This window comes from Drosophila montana, unplaced genomic scaffold (genome assembly GCF_035044405.1).
Source record: "Drosophila montana isolate Dmon_TW-CO22-7 unplaced genomic scaffold, ASM3504440v1 contig_3200_1, whole genome shotgun sequence".
NCBI classification, from domain to species: domain Eukaryota; kingdom Metazoa; phylum Arthropoda; class Insecta; order Diptera; family Drosophilidae; genus Drosophila; species Drosophila montana.
Window position 1 is genome coordinate 9201185 of NW_026998080.1, and position 15719 is coordinate 9216903.

General features: G+C 44.9%; 6 protein-coding genes, 1 long non-coding RNA gene and 1 other non-coding gene across 10 annotated transcripts; 3 read left to right on the forward strand and 5 right to left on the reverse strand.

Annotated features, from left to right (window-relative positions):
* Window positions 1–2199: 2199 nt before the first annotated feature.
* GstE14 (Glutathione S transferase E14) lies at window positions 2200–4288 on the reverse strand. 2 transcript variants are annotated; one of them, XM_064687327.1, is made up of 5 exons: window positions 4209–4288; window positions 3851–4000; window positions 3599–3799; window positions 3410–3532; window positions 2202–3333 (listed from the first exon to the last, which is right to left on the reverse strand). In XM_064687327.1, exons 2-5 carry the CDS (start codon window positions 3992–3994, stop codon window positions 3124–3126), a joined length of 678 nt encoding a protein of 225 aa, XP_064543397.1. In that variant the 5' UTR covers window positions 3995–4000; window positions 4209–4288; the 3' UTR covers window positions 2202–3123. The 2 variants fall into 2 exon arrangements, with proteins under 2 accessions (XP_064543398.1, XP_064543397.1); XM_064687328.1 differs by lacking the exon at window positions 4209–4288 and having other exon boundaries at window positions 2200–3333; window positions 3659–3799; window positions 3851–4067.
* Window positions 4289–4409: 121 nt separating this feature from the next.
* Window positions 4410–6640, forward strand: LOC135431917 (small ribosomal subunit protein mS39). The gene is made up of 2 exons (XM_064687329.1): window positions 4410–4851; window positions 4911–6640. Exons 1-2 carry the CDS (start codon window positions 4522–4524, stop codon window positions 6543–6545), a joined length of 1965 nt encoding a protein of 654 aa, XP_064543399.1. The 5' UTR covers window positions 4410–4521; the 3' UTR covers window positions 6546–6640.
* Window positions 6580–7699, reverse strand: LOC135431915 (probable palmitoyltransferase ZDHHC24). Of its 2 annotated transcripts, XM_064687326.1 has the most exons (3): window positions 7374–7699; window positions 6959–7314; window positions 6580–6883 (listed from the first exon to the last, which is right to left on the reverse strand). In XM_064687326.1, exons 1-3 carry the CDS (start codon window positions 7612–7614, stop codon window positions 6713–6715), a joined length of 768 nt encoding a protein of 255 aa, XP_064543396.1. In that variant the 5' UTR covers window positions 7615–7699; the 3' UTR covers window positions 6580–6712. The 2 variants fall into 2 exon arrangements, with proteins under 2 accessions (XP_064543396.1, XP_064543395.1); XM_064687325.1 differs by having other exon boundaries at window positions 6580–7314; window positions 7374–7697.
* Window positions 7700–8128: 429 nt separating this feature from the next.
* Qsox1 (Quiescin sulfhydryl oxidase 1) lies at window positions 8129–11849 on the forward strand. Its single transcript, XM_064687334.1, has 2 exons — window positions 8129–9886; window positions 11149–11849. The coding sequence occupies exons 1-2, from the start codon at window positions 8438–8440 to the stop codon at window positions 11638–11640; spliced, it is 1941 nt and encodes a 646-aa protein (XP_064543404.1). The 5' UTR covers window positions 8129–8437; the 3' UTR covers window positions 11641–11849.
* A 298-nt stretch (window positions 11850–12147) lies between these two features.
* fsd (fates-shifted) lies at window positions 12148–13583 on the reverse strand. Its single transcript, XM_064687357.1, has 3 exons — window positions 13415–13583; window positions 13127–13254; window positions 12148–13065 (listed from the first exon to the last, which is right to left on the reverse strand). Exons 2-3 carry the CDS (start codon window positions 13191–13193, stop codon window positions 12179–12181), a joined length of 954 nt encoding a protein of 317 aa, XP_064543427.1. The 5' UTR covers window positions 13194–13254; window positions 13415–13583; the 3' UTR covers window positions 12148–12178.
* Window positions 13429–14665, forward strand: Ctu1 (Cytosolic thiouridylase subunit 1). Its single transcript, XM_064687356.1, has 3 exons — window positions 13429–13568; window positions 13621–13778; window positions 13832–14665. Exons 1-3 carry the CDS (start codon window positions 13521–13523, stop codon window positions 14655–14657), a joined length of 1032 nt encoding a protein of 343 aa, XP_064543426.1. The 5' UTR covers window positions 13429–13520; the 3' UTR covers window positions 14658–14665.
* Window positions 14651–15646, reverse strand: LOC135431938 (uncharacterized). Its single transcript, XR_010436866.1, has 4 exons — window positions 15552–15646; window positions 15241–15296; window positions 14985–15058; window positions 14651–14740 (listed from the first exon to the last, which is right to left on the reverse strand). It is a non-coding gene; the product is annotated as an uncharacterized LOC135431938 (long non-coding RNA).
* On the reverse strand, window positions 15122–15202 carry LOC135432554 (small nucleolar RNA Me28S-Gm3255). Its single transcript, XR_010436926.1, has one exon. It is a non-coding gene; the product is annotated as a small nucleolar RNA Me28S-Gm3255 (small nucleolar RNA).
* Window positions 15647–15719: the final 73 nt, after the last annotated feature.

A 15719-nucleotide genomic window follows, 5' to 3' on the forward strand; every position in this document is an offset into this window, starting at 1 on the left:
GTGAATAGTCCGAGGGAATTTGGGCCGGGGCCGAGGCTTTAAAGCAAACAGCTGGGTCTAGTTAATAGGCGGCAGCATTTAATGTGATTTTCGACTTTCGAGCAGCAAGGTCTCCGATTCGGTAAATTGAGTGAAAGGTGTTGCAAAAAGCTGCAGACGAGCAGGGGAGCAGGGGCAGGGGAGCAGGAGCGGAGGCAGCAGGAGCGGAGGCAGCAACTGAAGCGACTTGTTTTGGGCGTCGCATTGCGACTTCAAAGCAACATTTTACACATAAATCAATTTGTATTTCTCAGCATTAAGCTCAAGTTGCAGACCCCAGCACCTGCCCCCCCAGATCATATATACCCCCCTGCGCCCCTCTACTTGCTGCCAGCTAAAAAGTTTGAAGAGGCCAACAAAAAGTTGTTGTTGCTGGTGTCGTTTGTCATTATAACTCGATTTGCAGCAGGCAGAGCGAGCTACCCCTACCCCTACACCCCCTCCCCTCTCTCCATATAGACTTGTAAATTGTAGCTGCCATGCTAATTTCGAGTCATTATGCGCTTAATTATGCCGCCTCTTGACAAAAGGCGTTGCCTGCTTTTAGGCGTTTGTTTTCGCTTGCCTTGGCCCCTTTGCTGTTCGCAATTTATGCACTCACGCCTCACTGCCCCGCCCACAATCGCCTATTTAACATAATTATTTTAATTATAAATTTAAATAAAAATAATATTTTGTCAGCCGAGGCAAATGTGCACTGTACTAGAGTTTTTCGTGAAATCCAATGCCCAACCCATTCGATTTCCCTTGCACCATATTTCGCCTTGGCCATGGTCAACTCTACCCCGTGCCACGCCCCTTTGCTCCTTGCTGAAGCGTCGAATGGCCATAAATAAAATCATTCGCCGGCAGTTTGACTTTTAATCGAGTTCAACGTAAAATGCAAATAACATCGAACAAAAAGGAAAAACGAAACCTGGTTTTATATGCAACGCATATTTATGTATGTATATGTATGTATGTACACACACACACATATATATGTAGGTAAAGCTCTTTCATGCATAGCAGAGCGAAATATCTGTACTACATGAAATTATTACTAAAAAACAATTTGCAATTTAATAAATTATTATCAATTTAATTGCATTTCATAACAGAGTTAATAGCATTAAATGAAAGTGCTTAATACCTACAAAATCCAACAGGCAAAAAACATAGAGTTAAGGCTGTGGAGAGAGAAAGAGATTGAAAGAGAGAGAGAGAGAGAGAGAGAGAGAGAGTATAGAGGGAGAGAGTCAGTGAGAGAAAATAAAATTGAAAATGAGAGAGAGTGCTCCAGAAAGTGAGAGAAAATGAGAGACAGATAGAGAGAGAGAGAGAGAGAGAGAGAGAGAGAGAGAGAGAGGACGAGAGAGAGGGCGAGAAAGAGTCAGCTTATCAGAGTGAAAAACGAGTCAGAAAGATCAAGGGAGAGCGAGAAAGGGTAGGGAATAGAGATCCGGAGAGGGAAGGTGAACGTCAGCGAGAGAAGAGAGAGAATAAGTCCTCAAGAGAGCGAGAGGGATGGAGATACAGAGATTGTAAAAGAGAGAGGGTGGTCGGAGAGAGAGACTAAAGATAGAGCGTGTGTCTATGTGTGTGTGCGTGCTAAAGAGAAAGAGAGAGAGATAGTCAGTAAAAAGGAAGAGCGTGTTGAAGAAAGCGAAATATTGAGAGAGAGAGTAGTCCATGCATTGGAGAACCAATTAGTTAGAGAACATAAACAGAGAGCTAGTCAGAGAATTAGAAAGAGTCGGAAAGAGAGCAACACAAAAGGTTGAGAGTCTGCGAGGTATGGAATTCACGAGAGAGAAAAACAGCAACTGAATTAAAAAAAGTAAATCCTATTCCTATAGATAGAGAGCTGAGTGAAAGAAAGTTAAAGAAAGAGAAAGAGAGAGAGAGACTGGAAGAGCGAGCAAGGGAGACTGAGAGTGAGAGAGTGACAGTCTGAGAGCCTAGCTGCCCCGATCTGTATCTATCTCTGACTCGCTCATGCTTGCCAACTAGTTTCCCCTCTACTCGATTCTCAAAAATGCAGGTAGGCCCAGCTGAATTTGATGTTCACTTCAGTGACATTTCTTGTGTTTGTGTGGTAAATGTGTTGGGTTCTTCTATTAGGAAACTGGTGTTTGCCATAATTTTCTGATAATTATAACAATTTGTATATAGTGCAAAGTGATTTATTTCCATTGTTCGCATAAGAAACTGGCCAAAATATAAGCTAAACAAGCGTCTGTCATGATGGCGCAGAACAATGTTAGCTTAAAGCTCGGCAAATTGAAAAACTTGCTGACTGGAAAGTTTTGTTGCGTGCTCCAAGGAGAGACTTTTTTTGCACAAAGCAAATCGTGCTGCAGCTTGCAGCTGCAGCTGCTGCTCAATCAAAATGCCAGCACCTGGGACTGTCGTGACGGATAGTCCAAAACGGAAACAGGAACGGGCACGGTCACGGTAGGGATTGCTACGGGTAGACCAAACTTCTCTGAAGTGGACGACCAGCACGGAATTATATATTACGCGGCTGGCCGTGCAATTAACGCCACGTACTTGAAGCGTTTTTACCCAACTCAAAATTGCGCACTCGATATGGCCATTAGGCATGACATGCTGTCGGCATATGCAAATGTTGGCCAAACATTTCGAGAGCAAACAGAATGCGTAACCCCACCAAATCAAACATGGGGGGCGACTGTTGACCGCATGCTAATGATGTCCAGGCATTATTCGGAATAACATTAGCGGCTTTATATAATAGGCTCTGAGCAAACAGCAAATGCTCCTAATTGGCCTAGCTTATATGGATGTGGTAATATTAAGGATAATACGAATTTGATATGTAGACACAGCACAAACTTTTGATCATTAAGTTGACGGTTCGAACCAGTATGCTACGTGAAGCTGTTTCAAACGCAGATTTAGTCAGGTTTCCTTTTCTTGCTAACATGAATGTTGTCTATAAGTTTAGATGTAGAAAACCTAATATGTTAGGCTTATACTTATGAACTAAGCTATATCTATAATATGTTATTCCTCCACCATTTTTTAAACAAATGCTTCAAAGTTCGGTTAATGTGGAATCGGTTTGGGACACTCGTCCTATCACAGCTGCCGCTTGGGAAACTGAAACTTGCCCAGCTCTTCTACGATGTTGCGCAGTTTTTCCACGCCAAGACGATTCACTTCGTAGGCATCCAATTGCTGCATTGCGGCAAACCAGCGCTGCAGTTGCGGCCAACGAGCTGCTGCCAATGGAAACATGAGATGCACGGTGCTCAGTGTGCTCACAATGGATATATCGGCGAGCGTCAGCTAAAATGCAATATAAAAACTAAACTCAATTAAAATGGGGGCGCAGCGCTGTGGTTTGAAATTTTGTGGCCGTCACCTGATCGCCAGCCATGTGGGTCTGCCCGTCGAGATACTGCTCCATAATGTCATATGCCTCGCACAGCTTGCGTTCGTGGTAGGCCACATCCACATTGGCATACTGCTTGCGCACGATTTCCGACTGGCAATTGGTAAGGAAAGGGTATGAGTGAGTGGTAGGGCTTACGATTAAGAGGCGGCTAAGCACCATTAAATCACTGTCACGGCGAAAGAGAAAGGAGCACTCAAAGAACAAGCGATTAAGCACCTTCATTCTGGCTGCGTAATCCCTGGGCCACAGTGTGCCCTGTGCATCAAACTGTTCCACAAGATGTATGAGTATGACATGGCTATCGGTCAGCAGCAGTTCATCATGCACTAGCGTGGGCACACTGTGCTGCGGATTTAACTGGAGGATAAATAATTAGTTTCGGCTCTGCATATGATTTGCATGACTTACCGCCAAGAAGTCTTTCTCAAATTGTCCCCCTTTGAATAGGTCCACGAAACGCAGCTCCACATTGATATTCAGCATTTTGATGAGCATGAGACAACTTCGCACCGGCGGACTGCGATCGTCATAATACAAGATCGGGATCGTCATGATAACCTAACGAAATTCAAGTCTGATAAGTCAGCGAAACAAGCGAGCACACGCAGAGTTATCTGAAGACTGAAACTCAAGACAACAGCTCTCGAAAAAATAAAAACTGAGATCAATCAGATCCCGAGAGAGAAATTGAGAGAGAGAGAGAGCGTTGTGTTGAGCTAGATTTACGTCAGGTTTAATTAAAAAAAAAAAGAACCATTGTAACCACGCTGATTAATTATTAACCAGAACTTCCATTGTGGACATTCTAAAGTATTAGCTTGTGCGTTTTAACCGTGAGAAATATACAATTATTATTCGAATTTAAGAGCCGTGCTCAGTGAGGAGCAACATATGTTAGCCGCCACAATTTATCGATACACCATTTCGATAAGTCGTTACAATCAGCTGTTGCACATTCTGCGAGTACCTCACTTCGGTCACACTGTTTTTGCCACTTGGTTAGCGATTTATATTTGTTAATTGAAAATTAATTATTTGTTACTGAAAGTGCACAGATATATTGGCCCAAATCACACACCATGTACCTAACGCGCCAGCTAAGACTGCTGCCCAGTTCCAGCCTTGCGCGTCACATTGCCAGTGGCAATGGCACACATTACACAACCGCTGCGCCGCCGGCCGCCGAGCACATTGAAATACCCAAACGCATTGAACGTTCGCCCACAGATCTGCTGCAGGCATTGGCCAGCACCGTGGGACGTGACTCGACGGCGCCACACTATAAATACCACGATGATCCCTTTCTGATACCCACGTCGAATGTGGCCAAGCGCACGTATACGCTGTCCAAAGAGGCGGGACGCAAAGCAGCCAATTGGATTAAAGAGGAGCATCGCGAGTTGTTTATGGTAAGTGTTTGGCGTGACCACAAAATCGCATTAAAAATCCTCTACTTACTAACTTGCAGCACCAAGAAGCGCAACCGCCCATTGAAAAGTTTGCACCATCCATGGTCTACACAGAGGAGTCGGAGGTGGATACGAGCTCACTTCAGCAACTAATTGCACAAGGTGAGCTCGCGGATGCTGTTCTCGTGTACAATCTATTGGAGAAAAAGGGCATTGAGGTCAATAATGCACTGAAGCAGAGCCTGTTGGAGCTGGTGTGCTTCTACAACAACCAAGAACCGCTGCCGGAAGAGTATATTGAGGAACGCTGGTTCCTGCAGAACAGTCGGCGACGTGAACGTCATGGCAAAACATGGAAGGATGGTGATTTGGCCGAAAAACTGTACGCCGCCATCGAGCCAAAGACGCCGCAATCCTATGCGGCGCTTATACGCGGCATGGCCAAATATTTGCAGTGTGAGCGAGCCTATGCGCTGCTGCAAGAGGCTAACGAGAGGCAAATTCAACTGGATACCAATACCTACAATGCGATAATTCAGATTGTTAGCTTGCTCAAGGACACGGCCGACCAGCGCTGGCATCTGTGCACGGTGCTGCTGAATCAAATGGCCGAGCAGCAACTGCATCCCAATCTGGGCACGCTAAATGCGGTGCTCGAATGCATCAGCACGTTTGGAAACTTTAAATTGGCCCGCAGCTCAGCGCTAAAGGTTCTTCCGGAATTCAAGCAATTGGGCGTAACTCCCAGTCTTGGCACATATTACTATATCTTAATTATATTCTGCCGAGAACGCGCGCCCGTATCGCACGTCATTGTGGATATCCTTAACGACATTAACGGCAAGCAGTTCAAGGTGGAGCATCCCAAGGATACGTACTTTTTTGCCACGGCCATGGATGTGTGCCGCAATCATTTGAACGACAAGGCGTTGGCTAAGAAAGTAGATGAGCTGCTGCATACAGGCAATAACTACGATCTGATAGGCGACTCCTTCAAGGAGGGCATATACTATCGCAATTATCTGGCGCTGCTGTGTCAGACCGAATCCATCGAGGACTTCATGCAGACATACGACGTGCTGGTGCCCAACATCTACATACCCGAGCCGGGCATTATGGAGGAGATCCTTCGAGCCATAGAAATTAATGGTGCCGTTGAGCATGTGCCGCGCATCTGGTCCGACATGGTCATCTTCGATCACACCCATCGCGAGAGTCTGCTGCTTTATGTGCTCCGCATAATGGTGAACAATCGCCCAAATGCCGAACTGCCCGCCCAGCAACAGCTGCCCGAACAGTGCGCCAAGGTGGCGCTGGACATGTACAACAAAATCGAGGAGTCCGCTAAACGGGTCAGGAAAGTCTCCTTCACCGGCCAAATGCTGGGCGACATTCTGACGCTGCTCGTGCGCGGCGACAGCAGCTTCGATAAGGCCAGCGAGGTGTTCGCCTATATTGATAAGCAACAGCATCGCATTCCCGGCACGCCCGCAGAGAGCGCTTTGTTTGAGTACGTGGAGGCAACTGTGCTGAACAAAGCGCCCAGCCAGGCGCTAATGGCGCTACAATATGCTGTGGAGAACAACATGGAAACGATTGCGCTGGCAAAGCGCATACACGAAGGCTTCACTCTCAGCGAAGTGCATTTGGCCAAGCTAAAATCGCTTGTCGGCGAAAGCTTTTTAGATAAATAATAAAAACTACTGAACGTTATAAAAGTCATTAAAATCGTTCTGTAAATTTGCAATAAATGCAATATTTAAATAAATGCAAGGAATGCATTACGTAATACTTAAATTCTACCATTTTGTGCTAGATGAGATTACTTTAAGATATGACTAGTATCAAAATACAATAAGATTCATTCCTCTTTTGTGGCGGGCTCCCAGTTGACGCCGTCGTGCGGCAGATCGCTGCGCACAAACGGCGATAACCAGGTCAGGTGCATGCGCTTGCCGAACACCATTTCCATGTTGGCGCGCAGGCCAAGATTATATTTGTTGGTCGAGCGCTCCTTCATTACGGCGCCGCGCTGAAAGATGGGCCGATGATAAACCAGCAGCAATGTGCACATGCAAAATGCCAATAAATTCAGCTCATAGAGTACCACATAAAAGTTCTCCCAGCTGGCGTGCACAGTCAGGCTCAAGGCAGGCACAAAGACGGTGAGCAGTGTGTACGGCCGCCAGTAATAGTCGGCGTGCAGATACCACAGATAAATGCTGGCATTGATGCTCACATATAAGGCGCCCAAGCCCATGTAGAACAAAAAATAGAAAAAATATCGGTAATTATGATGCCCAATACAGCAGCAGGTGAAGCGGCAATGATGATCCCGCTTCAAGACGCACACATTACAGATCTCACAGTGCCAGGAACGTGGTGGCACAAGCGTCTGGCAGGCATCGCACATATGCCAACGGCTCAGTAGATTCGAATCCACAGGCGGCTTAAGTATATGCACTGCAAGGTAAATTGTTTGAATTGTACATATATTGCCACTCTGATGGTCAGGTACTTGCATTTAATTGAGGTATCCACCAGCATGCAGGCCAGCATATTTGACGTTATATTAAAGACCAAAAAAATGCCGGCGAGCCACACTGCTGTATACCAAAAGCTGCCGACGTCGTGGAGTTCCGGCATTATAACTGTGACTTGAAACATGTACGTAAGCGGCACACATACTGCAATTAGCATAAAGCACGCTCCGTCGCCTACGGAACGTGGCGAAAAAGCCCGATCCAATGGGCGCAATATCATCTTAATCTCACTAAACAAAGCTAATTTTTTTAAACTTTCGAAATTTGTTTTAGAATGTAGTGGTGTACTTGTTTCAATAAATAAATATCGTATGTGGGGCCTATCGATAGTATTTAATATCGCTTATCGTTTTGTGCGTGGGTGCTGTCAGATTGCAGCGAAGTAGTAGTGATTTTGAAGTCACGAGCTGAAATTGCACATCAATTTGTGTTGATCGTTGAACATGTCTCAGATTTAAATATGATATAACCTAATTTACTAAAAACATATGAAGCGTTGGGTAATTTTTGTTGCACAAAAAAGTCTACACATTTTAGTCAGTCACTGTGTGCGCACCAGTTACTTATAGCTATTTAGACGCAGTATGGCAACACTTTTATCAGGTTTTCCCAACCGCAATCAACTTTACACAAGTTTTGGTCGCATTATATACTCATTCATACCTACCCGCAATACATCTATAACTTGTATATGCCCCTTTTAGTGAATAACTGGAAGGGGTTTTAGTTACATCACTTCAGTGTGACAACACCCTACCACCCACAATAAGTCTACACAAGTCATGGACCAGTAACTCGGTGACTCAAATGTGACTCACATCACTTTTACGCTGTCAGCGCTCATCTCTATCAAGAGCTGTTTACGCGAGCGTATGGAAAGAACAAGCATCAAGGGGAGAGAGTGCAAAAATACTCTGTGTGGCTAATCAAAAATTATTGAAACCATAAAACATTCCAAATGCTACGGTAGAAATATCGTATCAGTCGTTCTCATTGCATTGCGCACTGAACACCTCAAACTCCGCGAACACGGTTTAAAGACAATGACTCGACAAGGTGCGCAGCTGGCATTTTTAACAATTTTATTATTCTTGTGCATACTGAAATTGGTCGCTGCTGGCGTCCCATTGAACCGATACGAGACGCTCTTGAAACAGCAATCGGCACCGGTGGACGAGGAGCTCGGTCTGTACGATGACAGCGATAAGGTGGTCAAGCTAACAGTAGCCAACTTTAATGAGACGGTGCTGGAGCAGAATCGCGGCACGCTCGTCGAATTCTACAATACATATTGCGGACATTGCAGACGCTTTGCGCCCATCTATAAGCAGGTGGCCGAGCAGCTGCAGGCCTGGCGGGATGTGCTCATTGTCAGTGCCATTGACTGTGCCGCCGAGGAGAACAACGGCGTCTGTCGCGCCTACGAGGTGATGGGCTATCCAACGCTGCGGTATATGGGCCCGGGCTTTCAGCCCAGCTCCCTGCAATATGGCCTTAAATTGGAGACCCAAAAGCCCGACGAGATACGCAGTCTGCTCGCTGGCATGTTGGCCGCCGAGAATCAGACGGTTAACAACACACATTGGCCCAATTTTGTGCCCGTCAGCGAAAGTGAAAGCACCGCAACAGCTCTGTTTGAGGGCCTCAACAGCCAGCGGGAGTATTTGGCGCTCATACATGAGCCGGAGAACTCCACGCTGGGCGCCGAAACGGCGCTCTTTCTGCTGCAGTGGCCCGCCGTACAGGTGCGTCGTTTCAGCGATGCCGCCGTTGCGGCCAAATTTAGGTTGGACACCAGTCAGAAGCAGCAGCTGGCGCTCGTGGATCGCCAGGGCAATGTGAAGGTGCTCACGCCGTCCAGCCAGAGCAGCGAAGCCTATGCCAAGGCCATTGAGGATGCGCTGCGTGCTCTGAACTTTACGCCCCGACCAGAGCAACAGCAGCCGCAGTCGCAGCCGCCGGCGAACAGCGGCAGCCAGATTGGTGAACTCAAGGAAATCATAGGCGAGGTGCATCGCAACAAGCACTTGATTTATCAGGCGGACCTGGAGCAGGCCATACGCACGATTCTGCACAACGAGGTGGCCAAAGTGAATGTGATTAGCGGCGAGCGATTGCTGGCGCTGCAGCGCTTTCTGACCGTGCTCAAGCGTTACAATCCCCTGGGCACGACGGGACGCCAGCTGGTGGGCAAGCTCAGGGATTACGTTGCCCAGTTCAATCAGCAGCTGACGGGCAAGGAGTTTGAGCAGGAGCTGCGCCGCCTCGAATCGAAACTGGGTCACATCTACTCAAGCACACACTATGTAGGCTGCACGGGCTCCAGTCCGCATTTGCGCGGCTTCAGCTGTTCGCTGTGGACGCTCTTCCATTTCATGAGCGTCCAGGCGGCGGGCAACGAACAGTCGCAGGATCCGTTGGAGGTGCTGCAGGCGATGCATGGCTATATCAAGAATTTCTTTGGCTGCACCGATTGCAGCGAACACTTCCAGGTGAGTCACCTCCATCTAAAACACACACACACGCACACACACACACACAGAGGCAATTTAGTTTGTGCCTACGTGTTAATAATATTGTAATTGGCGCTTTCACTATGAGATCAGCATTTGACCTCCAAGCTGTAGGAGCAGGTGCGCGGGGCGAGCCCTAATGCATTATTTGTAAATTCATTAAATTATTTATTTTGTTTACTTGTTGTTAACAACAACAAAATCAGCTTAAGCTGAAGGGCCCGCAGCTATAATTTATCAAAAAGTTTATTAGCTTGGGTTTTTTTCTGCCTGTTTAACTACGATTTACGAATGGATTGCACGAATTTCAGAATGTAAAATGTTAAGAAAGTTATTTTCAACTGTACACCCCATAAATAAATATAAGCACCAAAAGATAACCCGTAATTAGATAGATTTATACCCTACGAAATTAACCTAGCAGATAGCTAGGAAATGTAGCATATATAAGCACTAGCAAATACCCTGTAATTACGGCACATATATTTACACAAATTGACAAAAAGACGTTCGGGTAAATATAATTAGGAAAAAAACAGAGCATATCGCGCTCATTATATTTGTTAAATGACAAACTCACCAAACTGCAAAGCCTTATGTCAAATTAAAAGTTATTTATTAGAGCCTAACTCACGATTATTCAATTATCACATACATTGGCCATAAACTTAATTTGATTTGGGTGGAAAACAAGAGAGCGAAATATAAATAAATAAAATGCGAACAATTGTTAATACATGTATACAATTCTTCACGGGAATAACACACTGAAAAATTCCAAATAGTGCGAGTTATATAGTTTCTATATAGTTATTCTCTACCCAACCTGCCCAATATCGGAGCAAGCAAATTTGTCTAGTCTGGTCTGCGTAACCCACTTACGCTTCGCGTTTGTACAGATGTCTAGCTATTCTTGCTGATTAAGCATATTTGTATTATATATAATACACATACTAAGTATGTGGGGTCAAAGCCCTTATATAGTTTGTGAAAAGCATTATGCTGCTAAACAAGTTAACTTGAGCAGTCACGTTTACATGATTATAATGTTTTTTAGTGCATATTCCCAATGGGATTTACTCGTCTTCATACGCAAGATGGGATATTACGCAAGCATTAAATGACATTATGGGTTGTTTTTTTTTTTTGAATACAGACGATCTGGGTTGTTGTCTTTTGACAGCAGCTGCTTAAATTGACACAAGTGTATTTTATTAATCTATATTGTTTCCTGTGTTCAGGCAATGGCAACACGCCGCAAAATCTGGAACGTTGCCTCCAAAGACGAAGCCGTACTGTGGCTCTGGGCTGCGCATAATGAGGTCAATCAGCGTCTGGCTGGCGACGATACCGAGGATCCGCAATTTCCGAAAGTACAATTCCCCAGTGCCAGCAGCTGTGCCAAGTGCCGGCAGTCGTCAGCGTCTGCCCCGAAAGAGAATTTGGATATTGAGTGGAACAAGGAGGCGGTGCTGAGTTTCCTCAAGAACATACACAATCCGCAGTTTGTCAGTCGCTTTGGCGTGCAGCGCGAGGAGCTGCTGCACGAGACGCTCGACAAGATGCGGCAAAAGCGTCAGATCTCCAACGTCTTCTCCGACATGGATATGCGTATGGGCATGTTTCTGTATGCCTTCTGCATTGTCATGATGGTGGTGGCCTTTAAGCTGTTCGCCTTTAAAGGCGGCTACCGCAAGAAGCCGTACGGACACGATCTACTGGGCAAGGTGTAATGCTTGCAAAGGGAACACAGCACTCCGAGTTTTGGCTCTATTTTCATAAAGACACACAAATTTATAATGACCACCTCTTAATGTTTTTTTGTATGTATGTAACTCACAATTATGTTTAAGCTGAACGTGTATATATCAATTATCTTCCAGTTGTAATCCTTTATCATAACGAAAACAATCGCTTTTATAAAATTACGTATCAAAATGTACTCTTTGCTCGATTTCTATCTGTGTGCATCCAAATGGAATGATAAAAAATGCTCGATCTAAATTGTTTATCGGCAACAGGTAGCTCCCAAACAATGTACAACATCTGTTTTCAGTATGTACACAATTGTCGTCTTGAGATAAGGTCCGTTTAATGTCCCGCTCGGGTTCACATCCAATCACATGATTCTGATAATAGTGAAAGTCAGCAAAGATGCTGGCTCGGCCTCTCACATATTGCTGATCTTTAATTTAAACCAAAGGTCTTCTATCCCTTATATATTTCGTGACCTAAAGATATTTCTAGTTTTTTTTTGTGCGCATATCAATTTTATTTGAGAAACCTTTTGAAATCTGAATGCCACCAGGGCAGCACTTTATACTTTTCAATGCGCGCATATTTGACAGTCACCCTCGGGCTGTTGCTATTGCAGTTGTCCTCGACAAAATCCAGCTCCAAGTTCTTGGCGCGCATATTGCTGCAGAGCAGCTCACGGGTCGCCATCAGGCGAAAGCGCGACTGTTGCTGGTTGTAGAGCAACTGCAGCGGCAGCGGTATAAATTGACGGCACACCACAATCAATAGAACAACACCTTCATGTCGATTGCCGGAGCTGTGTACTGTCTGGCCTGTTGCCTCGTCATCCTCTGCCAGCGCTTCCCAATCGTTAACCACTTCGCTGTCCGCCTGCCCAACTTCATCTACTTGTCTAGAGGCTGTCGCCTGCTGATTCCAAAGTGCGTAGCACATGATCCACAAGCATTGATATTGCTTCTGCGAGCAGGACATAAAGGTGCGGTGCAGCAGCCAGTCCAGGCTGTAGCCCAGCTCCAGGCGCGTCTTAAGTGGACGATAACAGTGGAATAGCGCTTCGATGACGTGCGAACGCAGCGCTTTCGTATCACAGTTGCGTATTTGCTCCAACTGCAGCTGGGCGGGCAGCTCCAGGTTCCAACTCTTGGCAGTGCCACCCAGGCAGTGGCGTTTGTACATGTTGCGCCAGAAGGCTCTCGAGTTTACCAGCTTGGCGGCCTGTTTGCACACCAAGGCAAAGGTCTGTACATCCTCCGGATCTAGATGCATGGCTATGTGAAACCAAACATCGTGTCCAATATCAAGTGTGTTGTTGGCGGCCATTGCGGCAACTGGTGTCCTAGCATAAACATTGGATTTCTGCTTCACCTCGACGTAAACTTCTGATTGACGTGCGTAGATTGCTGTGTTTTGGTAAGGATAGCGTGCAATACATAAATATAGATCATTTTATGCATTACTTACTACATTTCCCACGGCTGCGATACAATTTCTGGTGTATATATTCGTCATTTTCATCATCGAAAGTCATTACTTAAATTTTGTGTTTGCATTTGAGTTTATTGCATTATGGGTACTCCCACGTGCGCAAGCTATTTAAATATTGATAAAAAATAACTTAAAAATTACAAATGGATTTTTAATTATAAATGATTTATCAAAATATCAGCTATTTATAAAATTTACTAGAAATTGAGGATAGCTTCAATTATTATTGTAAATATAATAAGCGCGCCTAGTTTCAGGAGTTACCTTGCGATATTTGAGTTAGTGTTGTAAAACACGGCAATACTTGTATCGATAACAGCAATACGATTGCCACAGCACGTTGTTTATTTGTAAACAATTAATATTAAAAATGCCTATAGATTGTAAAGCTAAATGCGGCAACAGAGCCACTTTAAAGGTGAGTGACTTATTTGAATTGAGTTATAAACATTAATCGATTTCCTTTACAGCGTCCTAAAACAGGTGACGCTCTGTGCAAGGCTTGCTTTTTTGCTGCCTTTGAAGCTGAAATCCATCACACAATCATCTCGAGCAAGCTCTTTCGTCGTGGTGAAAAGGTTGCCGTCGCTGCCAGCGGCGGAAAGGACTCTACAGTCCTGGCGCATGTGTAAGTTTAGCTGCCGGTGGCCATACTTGTAATCCTAATAACCTTAATTTCAGCTTGAAGCTTCTAAATGAACGCCACGATTATGGCCTGGACCTGGTGCTGCTCTCCATTGACGAAGGCATCACGGGCTATCGGGACGACAGTCTAGAGACGGTCAAACAAAATCGCGATGACTATCAAATGCCACTGAAAATCCTATCCTATGAGGAATTATACGGCTGGACTATGGATCGCATTGTGGCGCAAATAGGCCGCTCTAACAATTGTACATTTTGTGGCGTTTTTCGGCGCCAGGCACTGGATCGAGGTGCAAAGCTTTTGGGCGTGGACAGCATCGCCACCGGCCACAATGCGGACGACATTGCGGAAACGGTGCTGATGAACATACTCCGCGGGGACACGGCGCGTTTGCGTCGCTGCACGGACATTCGCACAGGCGGCGGCGAGGACTCCATACCCCGCGTCAAGCCACTCAAATACAGTTACGAGAAGGAAATTGTCATGTATGCGCACTACAAGAAGTTGGTCTACTTTTCCACCGAATGCGTGTTTGCGCCGAACGCTTACCGGGGTCACGCACGCGCTTTTCTCAAGGATCTGGAAAAAGTGCGACCCTCGGTCATAATGGACATCATCTACTCGGGCGAGCAGCTGCGTTTTAAGGATACGGTAAAGAAACCCGTGCGCGGCATTTGCCAACGTTGCAGCTTTGTTTCCTCACAGCAGCCGTGCAAGGCGTGCGTGCTGCTGGAGGGACTCAATCGCGGCCTGCCCAAACTGGGCATTGGCAAGAAATCAAAGGGTGATCGCATGATTGCCAAACAGAACCAGGAACTCGCTTTGAGGGAACGCGCAAATATAGTAAAAAACGATTTTTAAGTTCAAAATGCATGTTTATTTATTTATTTCATATTTTGAATGTACAACGATGTCAGCTGTAGCTGATCCAAATGTTTGAGCACCTGCAAAAGAAAACGGAGTATAAGTACATTTGCTAGTTAACAACAAAACTTGTGCTTTAAGCATAAGACTCAGTGCCAATTTATTAACCAGGGTCCATAGCCGGCTAAGCAAGACTCGCTTACTTCAAAAAAATATTGAAGAAGTTTGTCAGAGCTTAACTTTTATATGGTGTCTGTGAATGGTTTAAGTGATCATCATTGCAAGGGCAACTGGGAATTACACACGTGGTAAAAGAATACTAACCCAATTGAGGATTATTATCCAGCGCAGGCAACTTCACGCACAACCGTCAAATGCCCGGCATGTTCGTGCATAACCTAAAAAAAAACAAGATTTTGTTAGACAAGCTTGCATAAACAGTTAAATTATCTTAAAATCGTGTTTTCAGTAGTTAATTACAAATAGAATGAATCACAGTGGTTCATATGAGGTGTCAGAATGTAAGATATCATCAGAGTAAAGAGTTATCTTTACTTAAAAAAATAAAAATAGAACTAACCTTTCTTCCAGGCTTATCACAGCGACAAATCCATTTGAATTGTGTTCACATTTTGCCTGCAATAAACAAAGTACAATATTTGAGTATATGAGAGTCCACATCAAAAGCATGTATCTTTTTCAATTAGAAATGTTGGCTTCACGAAAACAATATGCACCGCAAATTTTTGATATAATAAATTTGGGTTATGCTTGGGCGAAGCGCATTGCTCTGCGAACAAATAAAAAGCACTAGCTAAAGTGGAGATTATCTTTACACCAGCGACTCGTGTTCGCAAACTAGAAAATTACATATAAAAACACACAACTTACCAAATTTAATTAGGACCGTCCCAAACGGCCAATACAAGGTCAGTTCACCTGTAAAACAAAAGAGTACTTTATACATCAACCTTAAACAAATATAAAGATAATAATTGTACAGCCACAAGAGCAAAGCCCCAAGCCACGTGACTACAATTTAAATTATAGCCGGCATAG